General features: G+C 43.7%; 1 protein-coding gene across 6 annotated transcripts in view; it reads left to right on the forward strand.

Annotated features, from left to right (window-relative positions):
* LOC139375333 (myelin transcription factor 1-like protein) overlaps window positions 1–19,085 on the forward strand; it is a 163,522-nt gene that overhangs the window by 126,911 nt on the left and 17,526 nt on the right. For all 6 annotated transcript variants that reach the window (XM_071117017.1, XM_071117016.1, XM_071117020.1 and 3 more), the window contains 5 exons: window positions 2,582–2,672; window positions 6,670–6,780; window positions 7,598–7,824; window positions 8,382–8,647; window positions 13,882–14,088. In XM_071117017.1, the coding sequence (XP_070973118.1) occupies window positions 2,582–2,672; window positions 6,670–6,780; window positions 7,598–7,824; window positions 8,382–8,647; window positions 13,882–14,088 (902 nt within the window). The remainder of the gene's footprint in view (window positions 1–2,581; window positions 2,673–6,669; window positions 6,781–7,597; window positions 7,825–8,381; window positions 8,648–13,881; window positions 14,089–19,085) is intronic.

Genomic DNA, 19,085 nt, shown 5'->3' on the forward strand with positions numbered 1-19,085 from the left:
GGGAGGGAGGCGTTTCTGTCACACAGTGCCTGCAGGGATGAGTCAGAGCCATTAACACATTTACTGTACTGAGTGGACAATACATTATTAATGCCATGTCTTCATTTCATTTTTTTTTAGCATTCACACAGTGCACAAGACATTTCCCAGGGAAATCTAGGATATTAAAATGAAGTGATGTTGCAAATTAATGATTCCTTTTCCGTGTTTGCTCATTGAACCGTCTCTTTGTTGAATATCAAATATTTAATCCCCTCATTACAGCTCTTTTTTTTGTTCCTGAAAATTGTCTACTGTACCTACGAAGTAGAGTGCAAAATGTAGCATACACTCAAGAATCACCGCTTTTCCCCCTGAAATTGTTCACATTCAAATCCAAAAGTTTCTAGTCATTATAACAGTCTCTTTGTCATGGTCAGGCAGAGTAGTGATATCATCTAATATAATGTGTTGGCACATGGTGTGTTGAGGTGGAGGGCATGTCCCAATTACTTCTTCTGTGCACTAATTAGTATGTCAGAGAGTGACGATGACGAGGGTCAGAGTGGAAGGGGTGATAATGATGAAGCTGACACAGATGAGGAAGCTGACACAGAGACCAATTTTAAAGGCCCAGTGCAGTCGAAAAGGTGATTTTCCTGTGTGTTTTATATATATATATATATATATATATATATCCACAGTATGAGGTTGGAATAATTTCTAATAGACCAACAAGATAGAGAGTTCCAAACCTCTCTGCCAGTAACAACTAGTTTTTAGTTTTCCCCTCCCCTCTCTGACCACTCCCCGATAGTCCTAGCAAAATTCTTGCTTGAGAAATTGCTCTTTGCTAAGAAGCTATTTTTGTTTATTTTTTGACCATTTCATTTGAAAACAATCACAGTAAGGTACTTAATTGTTACCCTGAAATTATTTGATATTGAGATGAAAATGTCTGCATTGGACCTTCAAGACAAAGGAGATGATTGTGGACTACAGGTAAAAGAGGAGCGAGCACGCCCCCATTTTCATCCACGGGGCTGGAGCAGGTTCAGAGTTTCAACTTCCTGGGTATCCACATCACCAACAAACTAACATGGTTCAAGCACACCAAGACAGTCATGAAGAGGGCACGACAAAACCTATTCCCCCTCAGGAGACTGAAAACATTTGGCATGGGTCCTCACATCACCAACAAACTAACATGGTCCAAGCACACCAAGACTGTTGAACCTCAAAAGGTTCAACAGCTGCACCATCGAGAGCATTGGAGCACTGGTTGCTTCACTGCCTGGTATGGCAACTGCTTGGCCTCCGACCGCAAGGCACTTCAGAGGGTAGTACAAACGGCCCAGTATATCACCTGGGCCAAGCTTCCTGCCAAATTGTCAAAGACGCCAGCCACCCTAGTCATAGACTGTTCTCTCTGCTATCCGCACAGCAAGAGGTACCGGAGCACCAAATCTAGGTCCAAGAGACTTCACAACAGCTTCTACCCCAAGCCATAAGACTCCTGAACATCTAATCAAATGGCTACCCAGACTATTGTACCCTCCCCCCCTCTTTCACACTGCTGCTACTCTCTGTTGTTATCATCTATGTAAAGTCACTTTAATAACTCTACCTACATGTACATATTACCTCAACTAACTGGTAACCACGCACATTGACTCTGTACCGGTACACCCCTGTATATAGTCTATTGTTATTTTACTGCTGCTCTTTAATTACTTGTTACTTTTATCTCTTATTCTTATCCGTATTTTTTCAAACTGGATTGTTGGTTAGGGGCTCAGAAGTAATCATTGCACTGTTGAATTTGGCGCATGTGACTAATGCAATTTGATTTGATTTGATTTCACCCATACTGCAGGGCGTCTGTCTGACCCCTCCCTCACCTCTCTCCCCTCTCGGGGTTCTCAACCGGGTCCTCTTCGAGACGTCCATAGATAGATCATTATTCTAATTGCCTGCCGTAGGGAACTGGAGACAGTTATGGACTGTTTTAATGGTCAATGCTATTGAAGGCAGGAATATGTAATAATGGGTGGAGGACATCAAAGAGCATAATCTATGTATAGAGAGAGAGAACCCTATACTGCATGTGTTTGGCACGATCTGTAGAATTCTGGCATGTCTTCTGCATGGTCGTTATCCATTGGCTGTTGGCTACTCGCTCTGTTCTCTGCATGCCTTAAGCTTCCTCTGTCTCTGTGTCTGGCTGTGTCCTAGGCTAGCACTCTTAGATTACTTCCTCTTCTCCACTATACTCCCCTTCTTCATTCCACAGTGATCTGAAAATACTAGATCACTGAAAGCAGTATGGTGGAAATAAAGGCATGTATAAAGGCATATATTCCCTTTCAGACTATAGTGCCCTATAGGGAGAAGGAAGGAGGTAACCTCAGATTGCTGGAACAGATCCTAATGATGATGATAATACCAAGAGGCTGAGACGCTCTTTCACACACTAATGGTACTGTCTGGTTGTGGGCCTTCTAACCTTCCCTATCTGTCTTTATCGCTCTCCTGTCTGTCTGTCTGTCTGTCTGTCTGTCTGTCTGTCTGTCTGTCTGTCTCTCTGTCTGTCTGTCTGAAGTCCTTGCTATGTATGAAAATGTTCTTAAGTGTCCTACACTGGGCTGCACGGGACGCGGCCATGTCAATAGCAACAGGAACTCCCACAGAAGGTGAGTCGGCCTACCATATTGGAAAATGGCAGGATCGTCTGTGTTACATCCTCCTTTTGTTCAGTTCGAGATTTTCCTATTTCACATCCAATGACACATGTGGTGGTTACTTTATCCTGGTTTCTTGCCTCTTTATTTATATATTGTCTTTCGTTTGTGTTTTACTGGATATTACTGATGATTTTGTTATTATTTTCTCATTTGTTTATATATTCATTTATTTATGTTCCAATTGTATCATCAATTTGCCAATTATTTTATGTCTGTATATTGTTGCACATATGTCACTTTTTATTGACTGCGATGGAAAAGGAGTTTACAAAAGTAGTTGGAAACTCATTTTTTTAAGCTAGGAGAGCTGGAGAGAAGAAGGGCTCACCCATAGCAGATATTAGGGTGTCGAAGCAGCCATTAGCACCTCTCTACCACCTTTGGCAGGAGGGAAGGAAAGCTACCGACCTGGGTAAACTGGAGCTCTCTCCTGCTGAGCACAGTGTCACTAAGACAGGCCTACACACAAATAGACACACAGTACATACACTCAGACATACACACACAGTCATACACATACTGACTTTCTGAGAATGTGCGTAGCTATTCACACTATCACACACACACACTTGCAAAATACACACTCACTCACCTACAGTATATGGACACCTGCTATCCTATAATCACAACTCAAGAATGCAACTCTCATTCCGCATGCACTGGCTGAGGGCTGTGATCTAAATAACTTATTTTTGGGGTTTTTATTTTTTTTAAATAGACAAGTCATTTAAGAACAATTAAGAATTCTTATTTACAATGACGGCCTACCCCGGTCAAACCTACCCAGGTCAAGACTTCAACCCTCTTCACACTTGATGACATTTATAACTAAGCCTTTTTAACCTTGGGATGTTAGTGTGTTTGTGTGTATTGGGAGGTTGATTAGTGTGTGTGTGTGTGTGTGTGTGTGTGTGTGTGTGTGTGTGTGTGTGTGTGTGTGTGTGTGTGTGTGTGTGTGTGTGTGTGTGTGTGTGTGTGTGTGTGTGTGTGTGTGTGTGTGTGTGTACATTAAATGGGGAGTTGCAGGGAGGGGATTGTGTGTGTCTGCAGGTAGTTTAATCTCAGAATTCCCTGAAGCCACTCAACCAGAAATAAGCAAGCTGTTATAATAACCAACTGTGTTGTTATTTAAAGTGCTTAATGAAAATGAATGATATTGGAAATTAACCAAAGACTTATTGAAAGGCAGGCAGGCAGGCAGGCAGGCAGGCAGGCAGGCAGGCAGGCAGGCAGGCAGGCAGGCAGGCAGATAGACAACCTGAGCGACAGACAGGTAGCCAGGGATGCATTGAATCAATCAATCACATTTATTTATAAAGCCCTTCTTACATCAGCTGATGTCACAAAGTGCTGTACAGAAACCCAGCCTAAAACCCCAAACAGCAAGCAATGTAGGTGTAGAAGCACGGTGGCCAGGAAAAACTCCCTAGAAAGGCCGGAACCTTGGAAGAGAGGAACCAGGCTATGATGGGTGGCAAGTCCTCTTTTGGCTGTACCGGGTGGAGATTATAACAGAACACGGCCAAGATGTTCAAATGTTTATAGATGACCAGCAGAGTCAAATAATAATAATCACAGTGGTTGTCGAGGGTGCAACAGGTCAGCACCTCAGGAGTAAATGTCAGTTAGCTTTTCATAGTCAATCATTCAGATTATCTCTACCGCTCCTGCTGTCTCTAGAGAGTTGAAAACAGCAGGTCTGGGACAAGGTAGCACGTCCAGTGAACAGATCAGGGTTCCATAGCCACAGGCAGAACAGTTGAAACTGGAGCAGCAGCACGACCAGGTGGACTGGGGACAGCATGGAGTCATCAGGCCAGGTAGTCCTGAGGCATGGTCCTAGGGCTCGGGTCCTCCAAGAGAGAGAAAAAAAAAGAGAAAGAAAAAAAGAGAGAATTAGAGAGAGCATTCTTCAATTCACACAGGACACCGGATAAGACCGGAGAAATACTCCAGATATAACAGACTGACCCTAGCCCTCGACACAAACTATTGCAGCATAAATACTGGAGGCTGAGACAGGAGGGGTCGGGAGACACTGTTGCCCCGCCTGAGGTTACCCGCGGATAAGGCCAAACAGGAAGGATATAACCCCACCCACAAAGCACAGCCCCCACACCACTAGAGGGATATCTTCAACCACCAACTTACTATCCTGAGACAAGGCCGAGTATAGCCCACGAAGATCTCACCCACGGCACAAACTCAAGGGGAGGCGTCAAACCGGACAGGAAGATCACGTCAGTGACTCAACCCACTCAATTGGCGCACCCCTCCTAGGGATGGCATGGAAGAGCACCAGTAAGCCAGTGACTCAGCCCCTGTAATAGGGTTTGAGGCAGAGAATCCTAGTGGAGAGAGGGGAATTGGCCAGGCAGAGACAGCAAGGGTGGTTCGTTGCTCCAGTACCTTTCCGTTCACCTTCACACTCCTGGGCCAGACTACACTCAATCATAGGAGCTACTGAAGAGATGAGACTTCAATAAAGACTTAAAGGTTGAGACCTAGGATGCGTCTCTCACATGGAGAGGCAAACCATTCCATAAAAATTGAGCTCTATAGGAGATAGCCCTGCCTCCAGCTGTTCGCTTAGAAATTCTAGGGACAGTAAGGAGGCCTGTGTCTTGTGACAGTGACGTGTAGGTATGTACGGCAGGACCAAATTGGAAAGATAGTTAGGAGCAAGCCCATGTAATGCTTTGTAGGTTGAAATCAGCCCTAACCTTAACAGAAAGCCAGTGAAGAAAGGCTAACACTGGAGTAATATGATCACGTTTTTGGGGGGTTCTAGTCAAGATTCTAGCAGCCGTGTTTAGCACTAACTGAAGTTTATTTAGTGCTTTATCCGGGTAGCCGGAAAGTAGAGCATTGCAGTAGTCTAACCTAGAAGTGACAAAAGCATAGTTGAATTTTTCTGAATGATTTTTGGACAGAAAGTTTCTGATTTTTGTAATGTTATGTAGATGGTAAAAAGCTGTCCTTGAAACAGTCTTGATATGTTCGTCAGAAGAGAGATCAGGGTCCAGAGTAGCCCCGAGGGCTTCACAGTTTAATTTGAGACGACTGTACAACCATCAAAATTAATTGTCAGATTCAACAGAAGATCTCTTTGTTTCTTGGGACCTAGAACTAGCATCTCTGTTTTGTCTGAGTTTAAAAGTAGAACATTTGCCGCCATCCACTTCCTTGTGTCTGAAACACAGGTTCCATGGGGGCCGTACATGTGTGTCGTCCACATAGCAATGAAAGTTAACATTATATTTCCGAATAACATCACCAAGAGGTCAAATAAATAGTGTAAACAATAGTGGTCCTAAAATGGAGCCTTGAGGAACACCAACATTTACAGTTGATTTGTCAGAGGACAAACCATCTACAGAGACAAACTGATATCTTTCTCATAGATAAGATCTAAACCAGGCCAGAATTTGTCTGTGCAGACCAATTTGAGTTTCCAATCTCTCCAAAATAATGTGGTGATCGATGGTATCAAAAGCAGCACTAAGGTCTAGGAGCACGAGGACAGATGCAGAGCCTCCGTCTGACGCCATTAAAAGGTTATTTATCACCTTGAATGGGACCATTATATGCAAAAGAGACTCTAGCCCCGTTCATACCTGCCACTAACATGCGTCCTTCGTCCTGACCTTTCCTGATCTTATCCTGATCTTGCCCATTTACATTTATAAGATCTGATCTAGATCAGTTCACAAAGAGTATTTGAGTCATTGGGTAAAATCAGATTGTGGACAAGATCAGGTACCTTCTACACATGGTAGAAGGTATAAGCAGGGCTTCTGTGTCTCAATGGGCTTTTCCTGGTTATTTTTTTTAAATAAGATATAATAAGACCAGTCTCCCTTCCATTCCTGGTTGTCTTATTCACCCCGTCCCCCCCCCATCCCCGTCCCTATCCCCATCCCCGTCCCCGTCCCTGTCCCTCCAGTTTGTCAGGGTGTCCCATCGCTGCAGCAGAGAAGCTGCAGAAAGCCCAGGACAAGAGCATCTGTTGTGACGGCTCCTCCAAGTCTAACCAGGGTTCTGACCGCGTGCTCAGGTACTGGTCTGACTGATCACCACACTACACTCAGCATCTATGGGGAACACCTCACTGAGAGAGACAGTGTAGGCACAGTCGAAAGACCTAAACATAGTAATTGGACTTCAAATGCTGAACCAGGGTTCAGTTCAATTCCATTTCAAATGATTGTACTCTTCCTGAACTGGCTGAATTGAATTGACCCCATTCTAGAGTTCTACCTTACACCCTTACCTACCTTAGTTAGTGTTGGAAGGTTTTCTTAATTACTGTATTATAGATTTAAAAGGTTCTCTATGTCTGTTTGATTTCTATATCTTTTGATCTCTCAGACAGTTATTGTTTGGAGAAGCTCTACATTAATGTTCTTGTTTATGGAGTGAAAGTCTTTATTGGGTTTTAGAGATCAGAATAATTTCAGCAAAAGTTTATTTGATATGCATGATAACATAATGATTAAAAAAGTATTATTTAAACGGGTGGTTCGAGCACTGAATGCTGATTGGTTGACAGCCATGGTATGTCAGACCGTATACCACGGGTATGACAAAACATTTATAATATCAGAGAAAATGCATGACTTTAATTGTGAGTTCTGTTTGGGTAAGATCATTTATGGAGACATTGTAGTGTTGCAATGACAGACAGTATAGACATGTAGCTTAGATAAACTCAAAGCTCAATGCAAGGATCACCTGAGGTTAGTTGACTGTTGCCTTGCCTTTTCCCTTTGCTACCTTTCCCTCCCCCCGCTCCTCCCCTTCCCACCTCCCCTGCGTGATGTTTGGTGCCTCTGCTCTGTCCAACCTACGCCCCCTCGTGGTTTATTTTCCAGGCCTATGTGCTTTGTGAAACAGCTGGAGATCCCTCAGTACGGCTACAAGAACAACGTGTCCACCAGCACGCCACGCTCCAACCTGGCCAAGGAACTGGAGAAGTACTCTAAGACCAGCTTTGACTACAGCAGCTTCACTGACAGCAGCCACAGCAACAATGTCTACGGCAAACGGGCCATCGCACCCAAACTCCAAGGCAGGGACACTTCCCCTAAAGGATATGATGGTACAGACTGACGTGTTGTCTCTTCCCTTTACTCTGTTGTTCTGCTTTATTGTTGTTTCAGGTTTTCAATTTGATACATTTTGTGGGTAGAAGGATGAAAAAATGGTTCCAAATGTATTTGGCTGTCCCCAAAGGGGAATCCTTTTTGGATCCAGTTAGAAACCTTTTGTGTTCCATTTTGAACCCTCTGTGGAAAAGTTTATACATGGAACCCAAAAGGGTTCTACCTGGAACCAAAATGGTTCTACCTGGAACCAAAAAGGGTTCTTCAAATGGTTCTCCTATGGGGACAGCCGAAGAACCATTTTAGGTTCTAGATAGCACCTTTTTTGGTATATGTATGGTATATGAATTTTCTTTATTTCGAAGCTCTTTTCTCCACAGATTCATTGTAGTTTTGTCCCTGTTTCCAAACTCAGCAATATTTAATCTTCCCAAATTCCATATTGTTGAAATGAATGCATCTCCCTTAGCCAAGTTACGATAAGAGCATTTCTATGCAGTGGATGTGTTTATACTTGTGGATAACTATCCCTACCCCTGTGTATGTCTTTCAGCCAAGCGCTACTGTAAGAACTCCAGCTCGGCAAGTAGCACGACCAGCACCTACGCCCCCAGCAGCAGCAGTAGCAGCCTGAGCTGTGGAGGAAGGGGCGGAGGGGGAGGCAGTAGTGCCAGCTCCACCTGTAGTAAGAGCAGCTTCGACTACACCCACGACATGGAGGCTGCTCACATGGCCGCCACGGCCATCCTCAACCTGTCCACGCGCTGCAGAGAGATGCCCCACGGCCTGGGAGGAAAACCCCAGGATCTGTGTACTCGGGTAGGTTGCTAATGAACTACTTATACATATGTTAGCCTTTATAAACCCTTTACAGCTGATATCTTCATGTAAGGTGGAACACAAGTAAATAGGGTTGTGCATCATGCACCAGATCAGAGAAAGTGAGAGGATGAAACAGGTTTATTTCTTGTCATAGAGGTTGACTTTCAGCCAACTGGAAATATCCAAATCCTACTTGGCATCCTGTGGTTTACCATAGTCTATTATAGTATGGGTTAAACCTTTGAACTATATCCTACAACCACAGTCCCATCCCACTACTAGAGGCATTTCCCTCCAAGCTTGTCCTGTCCTGCCAGGTAATGTGAGCACTGATGAGTGAGGATGATATGGTCTCTTTAGCCATGAACGCTTGTGATCTGTTAAAGATATATCCACGGCTGTGTCTCTGACACTGAGCTCAGCGAGACAGTTTTTTATTTCCCTTCTGGGATCAGACAGGGTAGATAGGAAGCGTGGTGGGATGGGATGGATCGGCGTTGACGTGCGCTGTGAGCCCAATGTGTCATCAGGAGGCGATAAGGCGTCGGTAGTCCTGCATTATAAGCACCGAGACGCTGAGCCGGCAAATAGGAGAGAGAGGAAGCACAGCAGAGTACTAACGCTAGCCTGGCGCTAATGTTGGCAGCATGGTCTGTCTGGGGCTGGAGAGCCGAGAATAGAGTAGGGGAAAAGAGTTGAGAGGAATGCATAGGGGAGAGGTGATGAAAGGATGGGAAAACAGAAGAGAAAGTAAGGGAGTAGAGGGGCATCTTCAGTGTAAAGTAGAGAGGAGTGCACTTAGCTGGTAGAAGAGCCTTAGGCAATTAGGACTTTATCTCTTTCTCCCTTCCTCTCTGTCCGTCTCTGCTCCATAGGTGAGGCAGACAGGGAGGAGTTTCCTAGGCAGAGATGGACACAGGAAACGTCAGGGAGACTCTCAACCTTCTTTCATCTGAACACTTCCAGTCATGTCATTGCTTTTATCACATTGTCTGTCTTTCCCCTATCTACATCCACTCATATCTCTCTGAGTGAAAGTGAGGGAGACTGAGGAATACTCATGAATACTGAGGGAGAATACCTGGTTTTGTTTTAGGATCTGGAGGGGGCAGGTGAAAGTAATGTGGGGAAGCAGCTACTGAGCCCGCCAACTCTCTCTCGCCCACCTCCACCCAGCACAGCCCTGGCAACAGGGGTCCAGGGCTACCTAGGGGTCAGATGATGATGCTGTGGTCCTTGAGGAAACGGGGGAAGATCTCTAAAGGGGCTTCCTCCTCTCCCAATCTACTACTAATTAGACATCATGGGTCAATCACATTAGTACTGTCATACACACCCGACAGGTCCTTTATACGTAGACACAGATGCACACAGACAGCCAGAGCGCCATCCCTTTGGCTCCACGGCTATGACAGCTGAGCCGGTAACATATCACTGAGCCGGTTACATATCACTGAGCCGGTTACATATCACTGAGCCGGTAACATATCACTGAGCCAGTTACATATCACTGAGCCGGTTACATATCACTGAGCCGGTAACATATCACTGAGCCGGTAATATATCACTCAGCCAGTTACATATCACTGAGCCGGGAACATAGCACTGAGCCGGTAACATATCACTGAGCCAGTTACATATCACTGAGCCAGTTACATATCACTGAGCCGGTAACATATCACTGAGCCGGTAACATATCACTGAGTGACCGCCAGTGTGGGGACACACTGGGACAAGGACAGGGACATGGAGAGAGCTGGCTTGATATCCCTCACGTATGAGAATTAGCTCTCACGTTTATTACATACCAGTGGTCAGTTTATTATACATCTCAGTAGCTATATATCAGTGTATTATATATCTCAGTAGCTAAATATCGTTTATTATATATCTCAGAGCTAAATATAGTTTATTATATATCTCAGTAGCTATATATAATTTATTAGAAATCTCAGTAGCTATATATCAGTGTATTATATATCTCAGTAGCTAAATATCGTTTATTATATATCTCAGTAGCTAAATATAGTTTATTATATATCTCAGTAGCTATATATCATTGTATTATATATCTCAGTAGCTAAATATAATTTATTATATGTCTTGGTAGCTAAATATCAGTTTATTACATATTTCAGTAGCTATATATAATTTATTATGAATCTCAGTAGCTAAATGTCAATTTATTATATATCTCAGTAGCTAAATATCTGTTTATTATATATTTCAGTAGCTATATATAATTTATTATAAATCTCAGTACCTATATATCAGTTTATTATATATTTCAGTAGCTATATATCAGCTTATTATATATCTCAGTAGCTAAATATCTGTTTATTATATATTTCAGTAGCTTTATATCAGTTTATTATACATCTCAGTAGCTATATATCAGTTGATTATATATTTCAGTAGCTTTATATCAGTTTATTATATATCTTAGTAGCTATATGTCAGTTTATTATATATCTCTCTAGCTAAATATTGTTTATTTTATATCTCAGTAGCAACACTCCCGATTGCTCAGTCCGGCCAATTGTATTTACCACAGGTGGACTCCAGTCAAGTTGTAGAAACATCTCAAGGATGATCAATGTAAACAGGATGCACCTGAGCTCAATTTCGAGTCTCATAGCAAATGGTCTGAATACTTGTGTAAATAAGATATATGTTTTTTATTGGCAAACATTTCTAACAATCTGTTTTCGCTTTGTCATTATGGGTTGACGAGGAAAATGTTTTAGAGTAAGGTTGTAACATAACAAAATGTGGAAAAAGTCAAGGGGTCTGAATACTTTCCGAATGCATTGTATATCTCAGTAGCCATTTATCAGTTTATTATACATCTTAGTAGCTATATATCAGTTTCTCAGATGATCTTATATGTGTCTGTCATTTGTCTACAAAGGCTGATTCTGTATTGTTGCCATATTGGCCAGAGAGTGATAAAAATGTAGCTAGTGGTATGTGCGTTATACTCATTTTAAAGCTATGGTCCTTCCAAAGATGGCTCTGGAAGCACACTGCAGTACCCCAGCCTCTGAGCCTGGAACCCTCTATAAGTTTATGTGCGTCACAGATAAGAGGGTCAGGGTTTTTCTCCACTGGAACACAGGGAGAATCCAGCCTAGGGGTAGTGTCATATGGAATCACTGTTAAAACGCGAGGATAGGAGGAGAGGAGAGCGGGAGAGGAGGGGAGGGGGTCGGAGTAAAGGATATTAATGAGGGCAAGGGAAAGGTGACAAATAGACATTACCCCTCCCCTCCTAACCCCTCTAAAAACACTACCCTCAAGGGAAGGATTCTACTGGGCACATTTGGAGCAGATACAGTACATGGACATTCAGTTGGGTAGAAAAGGAAGGATGAGAGGGAGAGAGAGTGTTTTGAGTGATTATTCAAGCCTGCCTGTGTCCCTGTTTGTTCTGGTATATTTATTGTGTTTTTGGTTGACTAGCAGCAGTCCCCCTGCAGCCGCCCAGGATTGCCCTCCCATAAACCTCTCACCCCACTCTCTGTCCCCGTCCACTCACATCACATTCAAACCAGCCAGCCCCCAATCTGCTCCCTCTGGCTGTGGAGGTTATAGTCGCTCCGAGGGAGGGAGAGATGGAGAGAGCTGGAGAGAGATGGAGAGACCGAGAGAGACAGAGAGAGATGGTATATAGATTAGTGTAGGATCACTACATTTGCTCAGTGTGCACTTGCCCTTTACCACTGATGACCATGTCTCTCCCACCAGTCACTATGTATTTACCACTGATGACCATGTCCCTCCCACCAGTCACCATGCATTTACTACTGATGACCATGTCCCTCCCACCAGTCACCATGCATTTAACACTGATGACCATGTCTCTCCCACCAGTCACTATGCATTTACTACTGATGACCATGTCCCTCCCACCAGTCACCATGCATTTACTACTGATGGCCATGTCTCTCCCACCAGTCACTATGCATTTACTACTGATGACCATGTCCCTCCCACCAGTCACCATGCATTTAACACTGATGACCATGTCTCTCCCACCAGTCACCATGCATTTACTACTGATGACCATGTCCCTCCCACCAGTCACCATGCATTTACTACTGATGACCATGTCCCTCCCACCAGTCACTATGCATTTACTACTGATGACCATGTCCCTCGCACCAGTCACTATGTATTTACTACTGATGACCATGTCCCTCCCACCAGTCACCATGCATTTACCACTGATGACCATGTCCCTCCCACCAGTCACCATGCATTTAACACTGATGACCATGTATCTCCCACCAGTCACTATGCATTTACTACTGATGACCATGTCCCTCCCACCAGTCACCATGCATTTACTACTGATGGCCATGTCTCTCCCACCAGTCACTATGCATTTACTACTGATGACCATGTCCCTCCCACCAGTCACCATGCATTTAACACTGATGACCATGTCTCTCCCACCAGTCACCATGCATTTACTACTGATGACCATGTCCCTCCCACCAGTCACCATGCATTTACTACTGATGACCATGTCCCTCCCACCAGTCACTATGCATTTACTACTGATGACCATGTCCCTCGCACCAGTCACTATGTATTTACTACTGATGACCATGTCCCTCCCACCAGTCACCATGCATTTACTACTGATGACCATGTCCCTCCCACCAGTCACCATGCATTTAACACTGATGACCATGTATCTCCCACCAGTCACTATGCATTTACTACTGATGACCATGTCCCTCCCACCAGTCACCATGCATTTAACACTGATGACCATGTCTCTCCCACCAGTCACTATGCATTTACTACTGATGACCATGTCCCTCCCACCAGTCACTATGCATTTACTACTGATGACCATGTCCCTCCCACCAGTCACCATGCATTTACTACTGATGACCATGTCCCTCCCACCAGTCACTATGCATTTACTACTGATGACCATGTCCCTCCCACCAGTCACCATGCATTTACTACTGATGACCATGTCCCTCCCACCAGTCACTATGCATTTACTACTGATGACCATGTCCCTCCCACCAGTCACTATGCATTTACTACTATTGGGAAATATTAGGAGAGTTATGTAATCACATCTATATAATAGGTATTTGAGCCCAGTGTTGTTTTGCCTTCCTTCTCCCCTCTCTTTCCTTTGTTCTGTCAATCATTACTACTTTCCCTCCCACCCTCCTTCCCTGTCTATATTCTATCTCTTCCTCCAGAACCCAGACCTAGAGGTAGATGAGAACGGGACATTAGACCTGAGTATTAAGCAGCGTTTGGGGGATGGAGTGGGTGCAGTGCTTACCCCCCTGGAGCCCATGTCGCCCCAGCGCCAGGCCCTGATGCGCTACGGCATGGGGGATGACTGCTGGGACCTGCCAGTTGATTACACCAAGATCAAACGCATCGACGAGGACAGCAAAGAGGTACTAGAATGAGGAGCATGATGATGATGATCACTACTCTAAACTGTAACTCCTACTGTCGGATGAGGTTATCCTACCTTTAATGATAATGACTTTCCATAACATTAGCTTCACAGTACCTCAATATTCAAAGAACATTTAGACTTCAGCATTCAAATTTCCTCCATGCAAACAAACTGCATAAATGCAAACATTTTACATTTCACGTAGGCCTTCATATAGAAGTCAAACTCCCCCTACTCTGCATTTCAGTAGCACCCATCCATTTGGCATTCAATACAGTACCTACGGTTTTTCACATCTGTTCAACCCAAGCCATCTGTCTCTAAGGCCTTTCTGTTGATTCCTTTGTGTAAAAGACTCCAATTTCAGTAGAGGTTATTTTTAACACCAGCCTAGATCTCAGGTACATGCTGAATGATTGGAAAGCCATATTAGGAGTTCTCCAGGAAAACAATGAATTATTTGTATGTTAAATTTCCATCAGCATCACCGTACAGCAGACAGAGTTGTCTGGGTTTATTTTGGCTCATGCTCTCTGCCCACTATGTGTCCCTGCTATTGTGAATTATGCAAATAAATAGCTTGCACATTGTGGTAGAATCTATATAGCTCTTCTCATCAAAATACTGTGTGACAGACCTGGGGTATTTTCTGTGTATTTTAGTATTTTCAAATAATGTGTCAAGAATCAACTTCTATTGGAAGAATTTGAAAGTATTTTCAAATACTTATTTCAAATATTATTTTCAAATATCTGGGTTAAATGCATGTGAGTGTATTTCAGTCATTGTATTTTAGTATTTTCAACTACATGCACTTTACAAGTGTATTTCCAAATACATTCCAATATTCAACAATATTTTTAAATTTCAGTCATTTATCAGACGCTCTTATCCAGAGAGACTTACAATTAGTGCATTTATTTTAAGAATGCTAGGTTAGACAATACATCACAATGATATCATGTACATTTTCCCTCAAAAAAGTATTTATCAGCTAAATCAATGCTAGTGGGAAAATAAGTGTTGGGGACGCTGTGAGAGTTATTTAAGATACTCGTCAAAGAGGTATGGTTTCAGATGTTTTCCAAAGATGGACAGGATGTCCGCTGTCCTGACTTTAGGGGAAAGCTGGTTCCACCATTGGTGTGCCAGGACAGAGACGGATGACGGATGAACTTGCAGAAGCGAGTCACTGCTTTGATGTTTGCAGAGAACAGGGTGTTATCCAGGGTCACGCCATGGTTCTTTGTACTCTGTGAGGGGGACACCATGGAGTGGAGAGGTCTTGGAGCAGGCGGGCGGAAGAACAGCTCCGTTTTGTCAAGGTTGAGCTTGAGGTAATGGGCCGACATCCAAGCTGAGATGCCTGTCAGGCATGCAGAGATACATGTCGCCACGTGGGTGTCAGAAGGGGGGGGGGGGATATGACAGAGCCGAGTGACTTGGTGTAAAAAGAAAAGAGAAGAGGGCCTAGAACCGAGCCCTGGGGGACACCAGTATTGAGAGCATGTGCTGCAGACAGATTTTCTCCATGCCACGTGGTAGGAGCGACTTGCCAGGTAGGATGCAATCCAGGGGTGTGCAGAGGGATGGTGCCAGGTTTCCCCCAATCCGAGAGGGTTCCAGTCTGTAGTTTTTGAAGTCAGATGGGTGGAGTGCTGGTTTCTTGAGGGGAGCGACTCTGGCCATCTTGGTCAGGGATTGGTCAGGGATGAGTTGATAAGGGAAGTAAGGAATGGGAGGTCTCCAGAGATGGTTTGGAGAAGGGAGGAGGAGATGGGGTTGAGTGGGAAGGTTGACAGGCAGCTGGACATCACTAGTCACAGGATTCCATCTGGAGAGAGAGGGGAGAAAGGGGTCAAGGCATAGGGGTAGTTCTGTGTGAGTGGGAACAGTGGACTCAGTAGTCTGAGTTAAAGAGGAGCGGATGTCATCTACCTTTTTTTCAAGAGGGAGGAGGTGGAGGAGGTGGAGGATTAACCTGTTATGGCTGCAATCCCGATATCGGGATCGATATGACAACTACCAGTGAAAATAGAGGGCGCCAAATTCAAACCACAGAAATCTCATAATTACAATTCCTAAAACATGCATGTGTCTTATATAATTTTAAAGCTATTCGCGTTGTTAATCCCACCATAGTGTCCCATTTCAAATAGGCTTTTCAGCGAAAGCACTACAAACGATTATGTTAGGTCTACACCAAACCACATTAAGCACAGCCATTTTCTAGCTAAATATAACATTCACAAAAACCAGGAATAAAGATAAAATTAATCACTAACCTTGAACTATCTTCATCAGATGACACTCATAGGACTTCATGTTACACAATACATGCATGTTTTGTTTGATAAAGTTAATATTTATATGAAAGAATCAGAGTTTACATTGGCACATTAGATTCACCAGTTCAAAAAACATCAAGTGATTTTGCATAGCAATATAGTTTCAACAGAAATACTCATCATAAATGTAGATGTTAATACAAGTTACACACATGGAATTATAGATATACCTCTCCTTAATGCAACCGATGTGTCAGATTTCGAAAAAGGTTTACGGAAAAAAGCAACCCATGCAATAATCTGAGACGGCGCTCAAAACAGTAGACAAATTAGCCTCCATGTTGGAGTCAACAGAAACCAGAAAATGCATGATAAATGTTTCCTTACCTTTGACGAACTACATCAAAATGCAGTCCTAGAAATCCCAGGTCCACAATAAATGCTTGATTTGTTCAAAAATGTCCGTTATTTATGTCCAATTAGCTACTTTGGTTAGCGCGTTTGGTAAACAATTCCAAAGTCACAAAGCGCATCCACTATAACGTAACGAAATGTCCAAAAGTTCCGTGACAGTCAGTAGAAACATGTCAAACGATGTACTGAATCAATCTTTAGAATGTTGTTTACATATATCTTGAATAACGTTCCAACCGGAGAATTGGAATTACTTCAGATGAGCGATGGAACGCAAGTCCTTCATCTGTGAACGCGCCTGGTGAAAGCATGGTCCACTCATGGCTGTGGTGACTATTTCCTGTCTCATTCGACAACCCTTCACATTAGAGTCATCAGACAAAGTTCTATTGACTGCTGACATCTAGTGGAAGGCGTAGGAAGTGAAAACTCATCAATATCTCGCTGTAATTTCAATGAGACATTGGTTGAAAATCTGCCACCTCCAGAAAAAAACAGGATGTGGAATTTCTCAGGTTTTTGCCTGCTATATGAGTTCTGTTATACTCACAGACATAATTCAAACAGTTTTATAAACTTCAGAGTGTTTTCTATCCAATACGAATAATAATATGCAAATATTAGCAACTATGACTGAGGAGCAGGCCGTTTGATATGGGCACCTTTCATCCAAGCTACTCAATACTGCCCCTGCAGCCATAAAAAGTTAAGGAGGGAGGAGAAAATGGAGAAGAGTTTCGCAGGTTTGGAGGCAGAAGCTTAACATTTTAAGCGTTAGAAAGCAGCTTTAGAGAGGAGCGGGTGGAAAGAAGATAGGTCCTCTGGAAGTTACATTTTTCTCAATTTCTGCTCAGCCTTCCGCATCCATGTTCTGTTAGCATGCAGTGAGTCACTCAGGCACGGAACAGGAGAGGAAGGTCAGGCCGGCTGGGAAGAAAGGGAAAGGGGACAGTGAGAGTCAAAGGATGCAGAAAGGGAGGAAAGTAGGGTCGAAGAGGCAGAGTCAGGAGGGAGAAGGATTTAGCAGGAAGAGAGGATAGGATAGAAGAGAGAGAGAGAGAGAGAGAGAGAGAGAGAGAGAGAGAGAGAGAGTGAAGATTGTGGCAGCACATGACCATCTGGGTGGGGGCTAAGTGGGTAGGATTTGAGGAAAAATGGAGGGAAAAGGAAACAAAGTAGTGATCAGAGACATGGAGGGGGTTGCAGTGACACTAGTAGGTGAACAGCCTCTAGTGAAGATGAGGTCAAGTGTATTGCCTATATTGTGAGTGGGTGAGGACTGGGAAAGGGTGAGGTCAAGTGTATTGCCTATATTGTGAGTGGGAGGGGACAGGGAAAGGGTGAGGTCAAGTGTATTGCCTATATTTTGAGTGGGAGGGGACTGGGAAAGGGTGAGGTCAAGTGTATTGCCTATATTGTGAGTGGGAGGGGACTGGGAAAGGGTGAGGTCAAAAGAAGAAAGGAGTGGAAAGAAGAGGTAGAAATAAATGAATTGAAGTCAGGCGTCGGGAGTTTAAAGTCGCCCAGTACGATGAGTGGTGAGCCATCATCGGGAAATTAGCTTATCAAGGTGTCAAGCTCATTAAGAAACTCTCCAAGGGCACCTGGTGGGCGATAGATGACAACAGTGTTAAGCTTGAGTGGACAAGTGACAGTAAGAGCATGGAATTCAAATGAAGAGATAGACAGGTGAGAGAGGGAGAAAATAGAAAATCTCCACTTAGGAGAAATGAGTAGAACTGTGCTACCACTGCAAAGAACAGATGCTCTCGGACTATAAGATAGCCAGATGACGCGATAGCAGCTGGAGTAGCAGTGTTCTCTGGGGAAATCCATGTCTCTGTCAGGGCCAAAAGGTGTAGGGACTGAGGGGCAACAGGCTGACAGGCAACAGGCAGTTCCAAACGCTGCAGAGATTAGGAATCACACATGGGTTGTGTGCACAAGGTACACTAAATTAGAAGGGTTGCAGCCACGGGGTGGAGAACATCTGTAAAACCTACAGGGAGAGGCACAAACTAGGATGGGAAACACACAGATACTTTCCAAAGCTACAAAAGAGCAAAATGAGATCATCAGAAAATAACTAGGTAAGATATTCAAGTGAGAGAGTCTAGTGGAGCCTTCCTCTCTTTCCTTCCTCATATACCTACTCAGAACAACTTGGCAGAACATCTTTGTTTCGGCAACAGCATTTGATTTGGTGACAAAACCTCTGCTTACACCTGCGGCTGAAAACACAGGGGAGACTGAAGTACTACCACTAAATGCCTAGCAGAGGTGAAAGACA

Source organism: Oncorhynchus clarkii, chromosome 19, assembly GCF_045791955.1.
Source record: "Oncorhynchus clarkii lewisi isolate Uvic-CL-2024 chromosome 19, UVic_Ocla_1.0, whole genome shotgun sequence".
In the NCBI taxonomy this organism is placed as follows: Eukaryota; Metazoa; Chordata; class Actinopteri; order Salmoniformes; family Salmonidae; genus Oncorhynchus; species Oncorhynchus clarkii.